This window comes from Lacerta agilis, chromosome 17 (assembly GCF_009819535.1).
Source record: "Lacerta agilis isolate rLacAgi1 chromosome 17, rLacAgi1.pri, whole genome shotgun sequence".
NCBI lineage: Eukaryota > Metazoa > Chordata > Lepidosauria > Squamata > Lacertidae > Lacerta > Lacerta agilis.
In genome coordinates this window covers 39,642,840-39,658,829 of record NC_046328.1, presented here as the reverse complement: position 1 = coordinate 39,658,829, position 15,990 = coordinate 39,642,840, and the positions used below count along the sequence as shown (strand labels likewise).

The 15,990-nt window shown below is 53.8% G+C and overlaps 1 protein-coding gene across 1 annotated transcript in view; it reads right to left on the bottom strand.

Moving 5' to 3' along the window:
- KIRREL1 (kirre like nephrin family adhesion molecule 1) overlaps positions 1–13,864 on the bottom strand; it is a 97,990-nt gene extending 84,126 nt beyond the window's left edge. The window contains exon 1 of the mRNA XM_033174563.1: positions 13,716–13,864. Within this exon, the coding sequence (XP_033030454.1) occupies positions 13,716–13,773 (58 nt within the window). The 5' untranslated portion in view covers positions 13,774–13,864. The remainder of the gene's footprint in view (positions 1–13,715) is intronic.
- Positions 13,865–15,990: the final 2,126 nt, after the last annotated feature.

Genomic DNA, 15,990 nt, shown 5'->3' with positions numbered 1-15,990 from the left:
TTCCTGCAGCAGAAAATCAAGCCGATTCCCAGCCCCTCTCTAATGATTTACCTACAGCCTCCTCCCTTTCTTTCCGCTGCCCTTTCTGTCTGACAAGACCCATCCCAGGTTCGTTCCTTCCTTCCTTCCACGGCGGGTGGGAGGATCAAATTTGGTTTATCATTTAATTGATTTACGTAGGCCTTTCCAAAGAGCCCAATTAACCAGGGAGGCTCGTGATTTATTTATTTTCTGAATCAATACAAGGCAAGATGCAATTGAACATGTGTGCTCAGGGATGGAGAATTCGTGACCCGGGGAGGGCAGGGGAGAGCAAATCCCAGAATTTCCTCCCCCCTCCAACAAGGACCTGCCTCCCTTCACAGCCATAGCATACCCTGAAAGCCCAGTTAATGCATGTAGCACCCTCCACCCTGGCAAAGAATCTGGGGGGGGGGGGAGTCCTTGCAGTGTGGTGCAGTGGTTAGTGTTGGACTCAGGCCTGGGAGCATCCAGGATTCGAATCCCCCACTCAGCCATGAAGTTCTCACTGGGTGACACTGGTACAGTCACTGCCTCTCAGCCAAACCTACCCCACAGGGCTGATGTGAGGATTCCATGGACGAGGAGGAGAGAGTCACCTTGAGCTCATAACATGAGAAGAGTCTGCTGGATCAGGCCAAAGGGGCCCCACCTAGTCCGGCCTCCTGTTCTCACAGTGGCCAGGCAGATGCCTCAATGGGAAACCGACCAAAGCAGGATTCGAACACAAGAGCCCTCTCCCCGCCTGTGGTTTCCAGCAACTGGCAATCAGAAGCACGGCTGCCTCTTCCCTATGTGGCTACTGGCCCTCGACAGCCCTCTCCTCCTCCAGGAATTTGTCCAATTCCCTTTCGAAGCCACGCAGGTTGGTGGCCACCGCTGCCTCCTGTGGGAGGGAGTTCCACAGTTTAACTATGTGCTGCATGAAGAAGGGATTTCTTTTATGTGTCCTGAAACTTCCAACATTCAGTTTCAATGGATGTCTGTGAGTTCTATTGCTATGAGAGTCGGTGGCACTCACTCGGAGGAAAAGCCAGCATATTACAAATGCAATAACTTGATGATGACGATGATATAGAATCATCATAGGATTCTGGAGCTGGAAGGGAACACAACTCAAGCATGGCGGAGGCTTAATTTTTATTTAATACAAATATTATAAATAATTATTATAATTATTTATTCATGATTTGTGATTTATTATTATGTATTACTAACCACCACAATAAGAGATGCACAATGTGGGTCAGGGCTCGGATTTCGAGAGCTCCCTCTGCAGAAGTTCTCTCTTCCACTCACCCCAGGGTGCAAGGGAAAGACCCACAGAGATGCTCTCTCAGGCAGCTCAGGAGGAGGAGGGGGGGTGAAATTGCCTGGGCTTACGGGGCAGGGAGCATATGCTCCCTCCGTGGCCAGAAGGCCCAGAGTTAAAGCCCTTAATCCCGAGCAGCCTGGCAGGCCCTGCTGGCAGCTTCAACCCCAATTTCCTTAAGTGGCTTTTAAAGGAGGGTTTAGGGATGGGGATGAGGAGGCAGCTCAAGTCCCCCGGGGAGGAGACTCCTCCTCGCAGGGGGAGAAGGCCGGCTGGGATTGGCAGAGCCCCGCTGATACTGCCCGGACCATTTCTCCCGCTCCGCCATGGGGTGGCTGGTGACTGGAATGGACACAGCCTGACAAAGAACAGCACCCTCTTCTCTCTCACTTACATAATCACATAAGCAAGGATTTCGGGATTCCCAAAGAAGAAGTTATGCTCCATCAGAGACCGACTCCCACAAGACCCCTGCACCCCAACCCCCACAGGGGACCAACCAGGAGCCTCTGGGAACAGCCCCTTCTCAGAGACTGGGGTTCCAAGGTAGACTGCCTCTGGACATAGAAGCTCTGCTTAGCTATCAAAGCTAATGGGCCTCCCCTCTTGCCTGAATCCAAAAGCCTGTCTAAGCCACTGGCTGGTGCCCAATGTTGGGGGGTCAGCAAGTCACATCAGCTCATTGCACGTCGCACAGAAGAAGGAGTTCCTTGGTTAACCTCTCTGGGCATTGCCAGGAGGAGAGAAGTACGGAAAAGCCTTTAATAAATGAAAGGCAAGAGAATTTGCAACTGGGGTCGGGTTTGACTGCGGCTGATGGGAGTTGTGGTGCAAAGAAGGGCACCAGGTGGGCAAAATCCACTCAGTCATGACTCTTCATCCACAACCCAAAAACCTGCCCAGACTTCTCATCCAAACACACCCATCCAAGCTTTCCTGAGCAGACTCCCTCAGAAGGCGGTGGGGGGAATAAGAAGAGTCTGCTGATCAGGCCAATGTGGACCCATCCAGCCCAGCTTCCTGTTCTCACAGTGGCCGACCAGATGCCAGAAAGGGAAACTGGCAAGCTGGATCCGAGCCCAAGAGCAACTCTCCCCTTCTGTAGTTTCCAGAAACTGGTATTCAGAAGCACTGCTGCTTCCAGCTGTGGAGCCAGATCCATCCCCTCTCCTCCTCCATGAATTTGCCTTATCCCCTTTTAACACATCCAAGCTGGTGGCCATCCTGTCTCCTGTGGGAGGGAGTTCCACAGTTTAATTCTGTGCTGCATGATAAAGGGCTTCCTTTCATCTGTCCTATATCTCCCAGCATTCAGCTTCAATGGATTCTAGCATTAGGAGACAGCAGGAAAAGTTTTTCTCTGCCCGTTTTCACTGGGCCATGCATTGTTTTATAAACTTCTATCATGTCGCTTCTTACTTGCCTGTTCTCTAAACTAAAAAGTCACTGGGGAGTCCCTCCGTCCGCTTGATGACTTTGCCCTTAAACTTTTCAAGCTCTACAATATCCTTCCTCAGTTGTATTGACAAGATGCCCCTTGGGGTCCTCTCCGACACTGCAATTCCAAGGCATATCCAGCTACTTAGAGTAGACCCACTGAAATGAATAGACCCAAGCTGGCCTGCAACTTGGGCCTGGCAGGGGGAGAAGATGCTTTTATTGAGGCTTGTGATCGCACTCAATTCCCCCCCCCCTGTTATCCTTCAAACACGTCCTGCTCTTTGCCGCCTCCCCCCACTGTTTGCAAGGCACCCCCAAAGGAATGCAAGGAGGCTCCCTTTCCTCACCCCCCTGGGCAAGACCCCTCCCCAGCCCCCTCCATCCCACAAGGCTGCCTCTTCCTGTAGCCCCAGCTCAACCCTGGATGCTCGCTGCCACGGGTGGCTGAGCTCCGACAATGGCTCCACTCAGCCTGGCGCTGAGATGGAGGGGAAAAGGAATTTGCTGGGCTGGAGCCCCGGGATGGCCATCAACACACCATTGCACGGGCGGGGGGGGGGGGGGACACCCAGGCTTCCATTTTGGAGAGGGTCAGAGCACTCCCAGCACACTCCACTGTCGAGGCCCCACAGTAGTGTAAGCCTTTGCCAAGTCTGGCCTACCTCGCAGGGGTATGGCAAGGGCAAATCTAGAACCAAGAGCTATCTCAGTACAAACTATCTGGTCCTTGGCCCTTAGCCCAGTCCAGGCCACACACCCTCCCTAAGGACACAGGCCCTTTCCCACACGCCCTTCACATTCTTGAACTGCAATCACGCCCAGAATCGTAGAGTTGGAAGGGACACCCAGAGTCATCTAGTCCAACCCCCCTGCGATGCAGCCATCACAGCTGAAACCTGCTGCTTGCCTGGCTGGGTTGCAGGAACCTCTGCTGGATTCTCACTTTGTTGTGCAAAGGCAAGAACCAGCGCTGTTGCTCCACTCACTTTAGCCTCTGCTCCCACCCCCCCACTCCCGCTGGGATATGGCTCCCAAAATTTTCATGGCCACACAGAGAATTCCTCCAGTGATTGGGCAAGAGGTGCTCCAACCATCACACAAGCCCAGTTCAGGATTCCCCCTGGACCTAGGACCCTCCCTGCCCCCGCCTGGCACAAAGAGTGCTTTGGTGCCCCCCATCTGGTAATCTGCTTGTTTATTACAATATTATTCATTGGTTGCATTTATATCCCACCTTTTTCTCCAGGGTGGCGGGGGTGGTTCCCCCCCTCCCAACAACCCTGTGAAGGAGGCGAGGCTGAGAAGCAATGCTTGGCCCTAGACGGCTTGCCAGACGAGAGGCACAGTGACTCACGAGGCAGCCAGCGCCCATAGGGGCCACACACGTCACTCACCCGGCCTCGGGGACCTGTTGACACAGCTGGATTAATCAGAGGAAAGGCTGCAGGATCCGGGTGCCTTCGAGAGGAATCCGCTCACCTGGCCACCACCCACCAGCCACTCTGGGTCACAGGTGTCCCAGTTTGGAGCCCAGTGTGGGTGGGGGAGAGGAGAAACTATAGAGTCCCTGCAACCACCCAGCAGCCCTGGTTTGCAGGTAGGGTGGGCGGATCTGGGCATTCGAGGGTCTTGTCTCAACCCTCTTCAGTTCTGGACTTCATTTGGGAGTGCTAAAGCATTTCACCCGTGAAAATGCACCAGCGTCTCATTGCAAATTTATCCTAGTCCACGATTATTGTATTATTATTATTATCATCATCATCATCACCATCATTAAATCAGCCCCCCCAATAATGTAACTGTGCCTAACATGCACATTGTTTGCAAAGCCATTTTCCCCAACGTAGAATCGTGGAATTGTAGTTGGAAGAGACCCCCCAGGTCACCTAGCCCACCCCCCCTGCAGAGACAGAAAGGGGTACAGCAACACTTGGATTCAGAGCAGAGGCACCCCAGAGCGTCCGGCCTCCAGGACCCACAGAGGAGGGGCGGGGCTAGGACCGGAACCAACTCGGCACTCTGCACTTAACTCAGAGGCGCTCTTGCCCACTTCAGCTTCTGCTGGTAAACTCCGGCGAGGCTGCATTGCAGGTGGTGGGGCTGGACGACCTTTGGGGTCCCTTCCAGTTTGACCGTTTTGACCCCCACCCACCCCAAAGTCTGGGCTGCCCCCTCCAATGCAGGCCTGCCCAAATGCCGTGGAGAAGAATGCGAGGAGAGTCGGGGGGGGGAGCCATCCTCCGCAGGATCCGTTTTGACGGAAGGTGAGCGAGAGGAGAGTGCGAGGGCTGATTGACAGACAGCCATGGCAGCCGGAGATGGGTGGAAAGGGAAATTCGGGAGACAAGCCGAGACGGGCGGCTGGGGAGGCTGCCTGCCTGCCCTTTCCTCTCCCGTCAACAGGCAGAGGGGAGGCAGCGCCAACCTTGGGCTCCTCTCCAGAGGTCGGGAGAGGAGGAAACGCACCAAAAACGCTCCCTTCAATCTCAAAGCCCTTCTCTCGACACAAAGCGAGGCAGTGAAAAGAGGCAATGGCGCTCTGCACAAGCTCAGGGGCACCACCCACCCTCACGTCAGTGATTGCGGAGCAGAGTGCCGGCTCTGGAAAGGGAGCCCAGGAACAGGTGGGCTGGTGCAGGCAGGGTTAACTGCAATGTTGCCTACACTGACTGGCAGCCACAGCTCTCCAGGGTTGCCGGCAGGGGGCATTCCCAGTCCCTCCTGAAGATGCCACTGGCAACTGAAGCTGGGACCGTGTGCCACTGAGTGACTGGCCTTCCTTCTGAAAGGATGCAAATTTCTTTTATATATAAATATATATGTTGATTTCTATTAGTTTTCCAAATTTTAACAAACTGACCCAAATTATTTAAATTTAAAACAATTTAAAAATAATAATTAGCTTTCCCGCTCCTGTTGCAAACATATGTCCATTGCTTCCTGATGTTGCCACTTCATTCTTCTTCTTTAATCAAATTCTCATCCTTCTATTAATTTTAATCCGTTTTTTTAAAAGGATGCAAGTTTCAAGTCCTCATGATCATGAAGAAAGAAAGAACGAACTTTGGCAGGTCCCTGTGTTCCTAAGCTAATCTCAAGGAAGGCTTGAGCCGTGTGCTGCAGAAGCCAGAGCATCAGACTAGGGCCCAGGAGAGATGACCCTTCGGATGCCCCTACTCAGCCATGAAGCTCCCTGGGAGTTGCTGCCTCTCAGCCTACCTCACAGGGTTGTTGTTGCTGTGGGGATTAAACAAGAACCATGAATGACACCTCTTAACCAACAGGGAGGAAAAGCTGGGCTATCACTGCGATAAATAAATAAGCCAGCATGACCAGTGGTCGGGGTGATGATGGGGCTAGTGGGGAGGGCACCCCACCCCTGTCCAGGATCCTAAAGCAGGCGCAGCAAAAATGACACCCTCCAGAGGCTGTGGGGCTGTTCCTCCAGCCAGCCCTAGCCAGCAGGGACAATGGTTAGAGACAGCAATGGGGTTCCAGCAACATACAAAGTACAGCCGCAGGTGTCTGCACTGGAGAGCCAGGGTGGTGTAGTGGTTAAGAGCGGTAGACTCGTAATCTGGGGAACCGGGTTCGCGTCTCCGCTCCTCCCCATGCAGCTGCTGGGTGACCTTGGGCTAGTCACACTTCTCTGAAGTCTCTCAGCCCCACTCACCTCACAGAGGAGGAAGGGAAAGGAGAATGTGAGCTGCTTGGAGACTCCTTCGGGTAGTGAAAAGCGGGATATCAAATCCAAACTCTTCTTCTTCTTCTTCTTCCACGCAATCCCCTGGTCTCTAGGGAGCTGAGCTCCTCCCTCTCCCCACTGGAGGAGGGTTTTAATCTGGATTTAGGGCGGTGCAGGTGGTCCGTCCCCCACTGGGTGCATAATAATAATAATAATACCTGTTTTCTAAGGATACCTACTGAGAAGGTGCATAAAAAGCAACTGTACCAATTATCGTGTAAATAAGAAATAGTTGGGGAGGAAGAGAAGAGCTCAAAGCTGAGTCCCAAGTTCTGCACGATGCCAGTCGCCCGCCTCCATCTGTTCCCTCTCAGCGAAGCCGGCAGGTAAGTGGCACACGTCTGCGTGGGCAGCCCAGGCTGGCAGTTTCCACACAGCACTAATCAATTTGCAGTCAGACTGCTATTATCTCCCGAGTGCCACTCACAATATTTACGCCGCTTCGTACAAGGGGGTGGGCAGGAAAACCTCAGAGCGGCTGCGGGGGGCGGGCAGGGAGAGAGGCTTCCTTGCTACGAGGCCAGGAGACATCAGAACATGAGAAGAGCTGGCCGGATCGGGCCAAAGGGGGCCCGCCTAGTCCAGCCTCCTGTCCTCACAGGGGCCCAATGCCCCAAAGAACTTGGGAATGCAGATAGACTGTCTCTGGAGCTGGAGGTTCCATAAGGACAACAGAAGATCCTGGCTGCTGGGTCAGGCCAAAGGGGGCCCATCTAGTCTATAGTCTCCTGTCCTCACAGTGGCCGACCACAGATGCCTCTTTAGGGAAACCTGCAAGCAGGATCCGAGCACGAGACCAACCCTCTCCCCTCCTGTAGCTTCCAGCAACTCGGATTCAGAAGCATGGCTTCCTCTTCGCTATGGAGGCAGAGCAGAGCCTTTGTGGCTAGCAGTGGGAATCAATAGCAGTGTTCTCCTTGAATTTCTCCAATCCTCCAATTCTCAAATCTGCCCAGAGGTTGTGTGTATGTGTTTTACAATCAAGTATTAATTAAATTTTACGGAATAAATGAATGAAATGATATATAGACCAATGCCCACCCCCCGAGCCAATTCTCCGCAGTTATTGCAAGTGGGATAGCTCAGTCGGTGGAGCACAAGACTCTTAAACCCAGGAATGTGGGGTTGAGCCCCACTTTGAGTGAAAGATTCCTGCTTTGCAGCGGGGTGGGCTAGATGATCCCTTCCAGCTCTAGAATTCTGTGATTCCGCAATCACCACAGCTTGGTCGCCTAGAAACTATTTCAATTCGTTGCAGGTGACCAGAGAAGAAGCAGACGCTTCCATACGCTATGGAGAAAGAGCATGATATCAAAACCCACCTTCTCATCTCCGTCCAAGACCCTCCACCGTGTTAATCCTGGAAAGTGCTTGCCTCTATAGCAGGGTTGCCAACATTTTTTTCTGCCCTTGCTCCTCTGCAGTTAACACCCTAACTTTGCTTTGACAAGGAGATAAAGGGATGTTGGGGGGGGAGGTGGAAACCTCTGCCTCCTAAATTTCTGAGCTCCTGGCTGCTGTGAAAAGGCCAAAGAGCAGAGCACCAAAAGTTGGCAACTCCGCTGTCTAGCAGAAGAGCTGACCCCATCTGATGTTCCCTGATTGCAACATGAGATAGCGTTGGGGGTGTTTACTGAACCCCTGTAAAAAGAGAGAGGGAGAGTTTTGCTCTATTTTCAGTGGTCTCCCTCCTCTCTTCACACACACACACACACACACACACAATTATCTTTAATCTTTTCCGTTTTAAATTTCCCCCATCCTTCCCCCTGAAAAAAGAGAGAGGAGAAAATGAAAAATAATCCATGCGGACAGAGAGAGAGAGAGAGAGAAAGGCCTCAGAAAATGAATGAATATTTCAATTTGTGACACACCATTGTGGGGAGAAGCCCTGCAGGAGATTGAAAGAGGGTGGGGTGGGGGGGACGGCAGGGAGGGGGAAGAAGAATGACTTTCATTTAGATAAAATACAGAAAATTATTTAGCGAGAAATGAAGAGTGATGAGGCTCATCCAGCCTCGCCACACAAGTGGGCACACAGCCGCCCCCTGCCTCCTCCTCCTCCTCCTTTCTCAGCCCCCCCCCCCAGTAAACACTCTCTCATTCCTCAGGATAATTTCAATACATGCACAGCTCCTTTGATATCCTAAAGAGGCGGCTGGGGTGGAACCTGGGACCTTCTGCAGGTGGTGCAGGTGCGCTAACCACTGGGCTCCCACCCTCCCACATAGGGAGCTGCCTTCTCCTGAAGTCGGGGCCTTGGTCTGCCTGCACTGACTGGCAGCCACGGCCCCCCAGGGTTTCAGGCAAGCCCCCCCCCCCCCGAGATGCGGTTGCAGATTGAGCCTGATACCTTCTGCATGCAGTGCAGGTGCCATGGACCTTCCCTGGTGATCAGGAGGAAAGGACTGCCCTTCTGCATGCCAGGCAGGTGATCGGCCGCAGAGTTACACCCCAGCCCTGCATCACACCCACAGATACCTCCCCCCCCCCGCATCCTTCCCTCCTGCAATGGCCCAGCAGCCCCTTCCTAACGCCTGGCACAACCGCCAATGTTCCCCAGTCCAAATGCCTTCTTAACTCGATATTGACGGCCACCATTGCTCTGTTCTCCCTGCGATGTTGGAGGCAGGACACCTCTCAATTATACTTTTGCACTCAGGTCCTGCTTGCAGGTTTCTGTTGGGGGCAACTGGTTGGCCACTGTGGGAACAGGAGGCTGAGCTAGAGGAGTCCCCTTTGGCCTGATCCAGAGAGTTTTAAATACCGGTGTGTGTGTGTGTGTGTGTGTGTGTGCTTTAAGCTCATAATATAGACCAGAGTTCTTCCAACTTTGTGTCCCCATTGGACTACAACTCCCATCACCCACAACAACTGAACTGACGCAGGATGGTGGGAACTGTAGCCCCACAGCATCCGGGGAGCCAAGAACCCCCGCCTGGATTATATCTGGCGTAAAACATGGCTACTTCCGCATGGTCAAGAGTGGATCATGCCCTGTGCCTAAATGAGGACCAGGATTCATCAGCATCGTTGGGGCCGACCACCCCCCCCCCAAGGAAGCAAAAGAAGAAGAATTACACACAAAATGACACCAATCCCCCTGGAAGCTCCCCGATTAACACAATTTCTTCTACATGCCTTTATTTCAGAGCAATTTCTCCCCAGTTGGTCTCCACCCCCTCTCTTTTAAATAGAAAGTTCTCTTTCCTGTGCTGTTCAGCCCCAGAGAATAACTCAGAAAAACCACCCAAGGGAGGAGGCCTTAGGGAAGTGGGGAGAGAGAAGCAGAAATCCATTTGGGCTCTCTGCCAGAGCATCTACAGCTTTGAGAGGTTCCCCTCTCTCCCTGCATTGCAGAGGGTTGGACTAGATGGCCCTCGGGGGTCCCTTACAACTCTAAGGTTCTACGATTCCCACCCCTGCCCCCTCCTGCATTTGAAAATCCCAATTTCTCTGCTTTTTTCCTCCAGGCTATGCAAAGAGGCTGCTTCTCCCCCTCCCCCTTCTTTTTAATTATAAGGAATGTGGTCACAGAGGGGAGGAGCTTAACAACTCAGCTCCCCCCCATACAAAAAATGAGTGGGATCTCAGCCAATAAAGGGCCCAGAGATTTCTACACACACGCAAAATAATTCAGTCTCTCCCTCCCCAAAACACACACACAGAGCTTTCTTCAAAAGAGGGGAGATTTTGGGGGGGGGGGGAGATTATAGCATTTTAAAGAGAAACACACTTTGGGAACCCCCCCCCCCAGAGGACACCTTTTTTTCCTTTTAGCTAGGGGCTTGAAATATTGCAATAATTGGGCTGCCTCCAATGCTAGCCATGCTCATGATTAGACCTACCAGGTTGTATTCCAACTCAGAGAATTGTGGAGTTGGAAGGGACCCCCAAGGGTCTTCTAGTCCAACCCCCTGCAATGCAGGAATCCTGGGTGGATGATCATTCAGCCTCCTTAAAAACCTCCAATGAAGGAGAGTCCACCGCCATCCCTGGGAGTCCCTTTCACAGCCAAACAGCTCGGTTCTGCTCAAGAGTAGACCCACTGAGATCAGTGGACCCAAGTTAGTAATTTGTGTATTCCAATTCAATGGGCTTTACTTGGGAGTAAGACTAGCATTGAACCCCATCCAATGAAATTGAAGGAAATGGTTGTATTAGGTCCATTAATTCCAATGGGTCTACTCAGAGGATATCAGACCATAAAGAGCGCCTGCTGGGTCAGGGCAATGGCCTATCCAGCCTAGCCTCTAGTCCTTGGAGTGGCCAAACAGATGCCCCTTTTTGCCAAACCTGCAGGCAGAATCTGAACTCAAGACTCCTTTCCACTGCTGCGCATTCAGGACCATTGCTGCCTCCGGTTGTTTAGGCAAACAATAGCCACTGTGGCAAACAGTAGCCCCAGATGGCTTCCTCCGCCTCCATTAATTCATCCAGTCCTCTTTCAAAGCCATCCCAGCTGATGCCCATCACTGCCCCCTGCAGCAGGGAGTTCCACAACTGAACCATGCACCATGGGATCCTCTCAAAGATGGCTTCCGGAGACCAGAGAGAGTCCTTATTATCCTAAAGTCACCACATATCCCTCCCCAAAACAAAAATCTGCACCAGGCCAAAAGCCACCTTGCCCACAATCCTGCCAGCCTTTGTGGCATCCCAGGGTAGACTGCCACTGAAAGGGGAGGCTCTATTAGCGTGTTTCAGTGGCACAAGGAACCTTCATCTTCCTCCATTCCACAGCAGAAGTGGCACAAGGCAGACATCCCCTGCCCCACTCAGCTCTCTTCTGCTGGCATTCTGCAAGCCAAGCAAGCGCCTTCCCTCTTTCTCTTCAAGGTTTCACCCACCAATGTCCACCTACAGGAGTTCCAAGCACAACAGACTCCAGAACAGGGACCCAGAGCTTTTGTACACACAGCACATAGAGGGCTTGGTTGCGGCTGAGAGGACCACACAGGTATAAACACACACACACACACACACAATAGAGAGAGAGGCAGTGTGGTGTAGTGGTTAGAGCATCAGAGTAGGGCCCGAGACACAACAGGGTTTGAATCAGGAATAACAGCTCAGCTGGTAGAGCATGAGACTCTTAATCTCAGGGTTCTGGGTTCCAGCCCCATGTTGGGTGAAAGATTCCTGCACTGCAGGGGGTTGGTCTAGATGATCCTCGTGGTCCCTTCCAACTCTACAGTTCTAAGACATCCTCCCACTCGGCCCTGAGGTTCACTGAGTGCAACTTTGGGCCCAGTCACTATCCTTCTCAGCCTGTCCTACCTTGCAAGGTTGTTGTTGTTGGGGTTAAATGAGGGGGGGGGAGAACCAGGCAGGCTCCACCTTCAGTTCCTCAGAGAACAAAAGGAGGGGTATCAACGCAATAGATGAGGCGGGTAAAGGTGTGGGGAACCTGCGCACCCCAAATGCTGCACTACAACTCCCCCCTTCCACCCCCAAGAGTTGTATGGAGTGCCAAAGCTCGCCCCACAAGCCCTTGGCAACCGCATCCCCCCCCCAGGCAGGGGGCGGGGAGGCGCTCAGGAAACCAGCTCAGCCCCCCACCCCGAATCTGCAGAGGCGAGGGAGAAAGGAGACGACAGAGGTACGGCCATCACCGCTGGTTCAAGTGCCCACCAACGCCCCCCCCTCCACAACCCGACCCCCAAACCGGCACCAGACGCTCTCACCACCCCCCTCTCTCATTTTCTCTCTTCTCCAACCCCCCACCCGCCCCCCAAGTTTGGGTCACGACCAGTTTCATCCTCGTTTGCAACGAGCCACAGTCCATCCCACACCAACAGCGCCCCCCAGGCCCAAATCTTTTCCGGCGTGCGCCTTGGAAAGAATTCTCCCCCTCAGGCTGGATTGGGAGGCGGGGGCGGGGGGGGGAGGCTTGTGTGCATGGGAAATCCCCCCATCCCAACCTATTCCCCCTCCCCCTCTCCTCTCCCACCCTTCCTCCCCCCACTTAACATCTCCTCCCCCTTACATGTTTTTAACTTTCCTGCAGGCTCCAAAAACGAAAAGGGGGGAGGAAAAAAACATTTCCCTCCTCCCACTGGGATCCCTCAAACATCTCCCCCCACGCGCGCGCCCTGATCGAGTCACTTTCACTTTTTCCATCTCTCCTTCTGCCACCACCCGCCCGCCCCCCCCGCGCAAATGAAACCCTTTTAAACCCTTTCGGCCTTAACTTTTTCCCCACATCAGCCCAAAAAACCCAGAGTTTGGCTTCCAAACCAAACCAAATGTGGGGCGGGTGTTAGATGGAAGAAGGGAGATGGGCTTTGTTTTGGGGGTGGGTGGGTGGGGAGGGCTGCTGGCTTGTCTCTCTTTCCGGGTGGAGGTTACTCGCGAGTCAGTATCATCTCCTCCTCCACCACCACCCCGCAGTCACGCAGAGTTCAAGGCTCCTTCCTCGCGAGTAACGCGATCTTTCTAAGGCTGCAGATTGCTTGGGAGCGAATCCCACAAAGCAGGAGGCGAGGAGAATCGGAAGAAAACGTGGCTGGATCCGCCGCCTTCCTCGGCCACGGTGTACGAGCCTAGAGGACCGATCCACCGCTCTGATCCCGATCCTACTTTTTTGGGGGGTGGGGGTGGGGGCTTCATACAGCTAACTTCTCCCTCGCGGAGGGCTCCAAACAGGCCGATCCTCTTTCCCCCGGATCCTTTAAACGCTCTTTTAGCTCCCGCCCCGGCCGCAGAATCGGGCCCCCAGTTTTTAAAATACCTCTCCGCCCAAAAAACCATCAGCTTCAGCGGAGTTTCCTCTCCTGTTTACACCCGTTGCAAATCCGAAGCGGGGCCAGGAGCGACTCTCATTCCTTCCGCCCGCCCCCCCCACCAAACTCCCCTCCTCGGAAGCAAGGAAGCTCATCCCCCCATTTCAATCAGACTGCACCCCCTTTCCACGATTAGCATTGCAAATCCAGACCCCCCCAAAAAAACAACAACCCGTGGGAACGACTCTCTCCTTTCTGGGGGTGTCCTGGGATCAGCTCCACACTTTTCCTAAATCTCTCCCCAGCTCCAAGTTTTTTTTCTCCAGGAGGGGAGCGGAAAATCTCGCCTCTCCCCAGCGCCCAATGAACGAAACAACCCAGTCTCGGTTCTGCGTTTCTCAGCGCTGCCGTCGAGGCGCAAAACAAGCGAGAGAAAAGTCTCTCTCCGCTCCGAATTCGGCTCCGGATTTACCTTGGGCGAAAGCGGCGTCGGCTCCCGTGAAGACCCACAGCACGGCCAGGACCAGCATCGCTCCCGGAGGGCCGGCCGGGGTCCGTCGCTAGCTCGGGGCTCCGTCGTCCGCCCAGCAGCACCGTCGCCACCAGCAAGTCCGGCGGGGGACCCGCTCCGCTCCGGCTCCGGCGCCTCTCCTTGTAGCACAAAAGGCGGAGGGAGGCGGAGGAAGGAGGAGAGAGGGAGGGAGGGAGGGAGACAGAAAGGGAGGGAGGGGAAGAAGGAGCGCGCCGGGAACCACTTTGGGATGGAGGGAGGAGGAGAGAGGGAAGCAGGCAGCGCCGGGGGAAGGGAGAGAGGCGCTCCGGATTGGCCTCCGGGGGGAGGAGCAGGCGGAGGAGGCGACGCTCAACCCGCTTCTCCAGCCAACTTGGGCAAAGTTCTGGCACGTGTGGACACGGCCCGGGAGGGGAGGCCCACCCCCGATCCGGATTTACTCCCGTGTAAAGTCTCCTCAGGCGGAGGCCTTACAGATGGGGCTGTTGGGGACGGCGGCGTTCTCCAACCCTGCGCCCTCCAGATGTGAGAATGACCTAAGGGCCATGTGGTTGGATGGCAAAGGCAAGAACGTCAGGAGCTGAGGGGTGGTGCATTCAGCCTGTGGGGTGGTCGACTTGGGCTGGCAGCCGCTGGCCTGGGCTTCAGGGGGCGCTGGCGGTGCCCCTTTCTTCTAAAGAAATACAGTAACATTCTAGTCCTCATGGGGCTGGTTTGGACAGGAGCATGGGAAGCTGCCTTCCTGGGTGGGAGGAAATCCTATGGATCTCAATGGCAGCTACTCCCGAGTAAGCCTGAATGTTGGCCAGCAGGGAGTGTGGGGCATGTCCAATTCTCTGGGCACAAAGCGCTCCCTGTGCAGATCAGCTGAGGATCAGTCTGATGACTGGCAGGAAGGAATCCTAGCAAAGCAAGAAAACCAGGCCTACATTTCAAGGGTCAAGGATCCAGAATTGGTTTATGGAGGACAATCTTACTTGGCTACAAGGGAGGGATCGCCAAAGAAGAACTTGAGAGCAAATACCTTCTTGATGTTTGTTTATTACAGGACTACTCCACCTTTTTTCTCCAAGCAGCTCAAGGTGGCCTACAGGCTCCCCCCCCCCCCCGTTTTATCCTCTCAACAGCCCTGTGAGGTAGGTGAGACTGACCCAAAGTCACCACAGTGAGCTTCATGGCCATTTGGACCTGGGTCTATCCCAGATCTTAGCTCAACACCCTAACCACTACACTGCACTGTCTTGCTTGGAGCAGGTGGCAACCAGACATAGAGGTTCAAGTCCAGGTTCCTAGGCCCATTTACTTGAGAGTAAAGCTCCTTGATGTGATTTGATCAGAAGGTTTGTGAGCTTTTTTGGGGGGGGAGAAACCATAGTTACATTCCTGAGTTTCCTGGGAGTAAGTCGTCTCCCCCCTACACACTTAAAAGACGCCCGGGATCTGGCTCTCGAGCCCTGTGTTGCTTTCAGACAGGAGTTCCCCGGATCATTTGGGGACGGGTGTCCAGGCGCCATCTGGGTTGCCGAAATCTGTCTGAGAAGTTTAGTGATGATGGGCGTCTCTGAATCACCCCCAGAGGCCAAAGGAGGCAGAAAATTAAGACATTCAGCACAGACAAAGGTTTCCTCCAGCCACCTCAGCTGAAGGCAATTCAAAGTTTATTTCCTTCCTTGCAAAGGCAGTTCTCTCTCTCTCTCTCTCTCTCTCTCTCTCTCTCTCTCTCTCTCTCTCTCTCTCTTTCTCTCTTTCTCTGACCTCCCAGGGGGGTTTCTGCACAGCCTTTCCGGTACTTTGCTGCGTGGTTTTTACCTCAAAGAGACTTCCCTGGTTCTGGGACCAGTTGCCCTCTGAACCGTGCAGCTCCTGGAGGCCCACTTTCCTCGTTTGCACCTTGAGGGTGACGCATGGAGAGAGCATCATTGAGCCTGTGCAGAGTATCTCACATCTGGGAGAGGAAAGGGCCAGATTTTAAGGGCCCCCCCCCTTCTCTCCTTGCAGGGTTGAAGGCATCTTACCACAGGCAACAACACAGAGAGAGAGCCTGTGGCCACCTCCTTACCTGGGAAATCTCATCCAAAGGTGGGTATCTCTGAAGGAGCATCTCCACCCACCCACCCCCACCACCCAGCTTGGACACTGAGGTCCTCCTTCGAGGGTCTTCTACTGGCTCCCTCCCTGCAAGAAGTGAAGTTACAGGGAACCAGGCAGGGGGTCTTCTTGGCAGCCAGATGTCCAG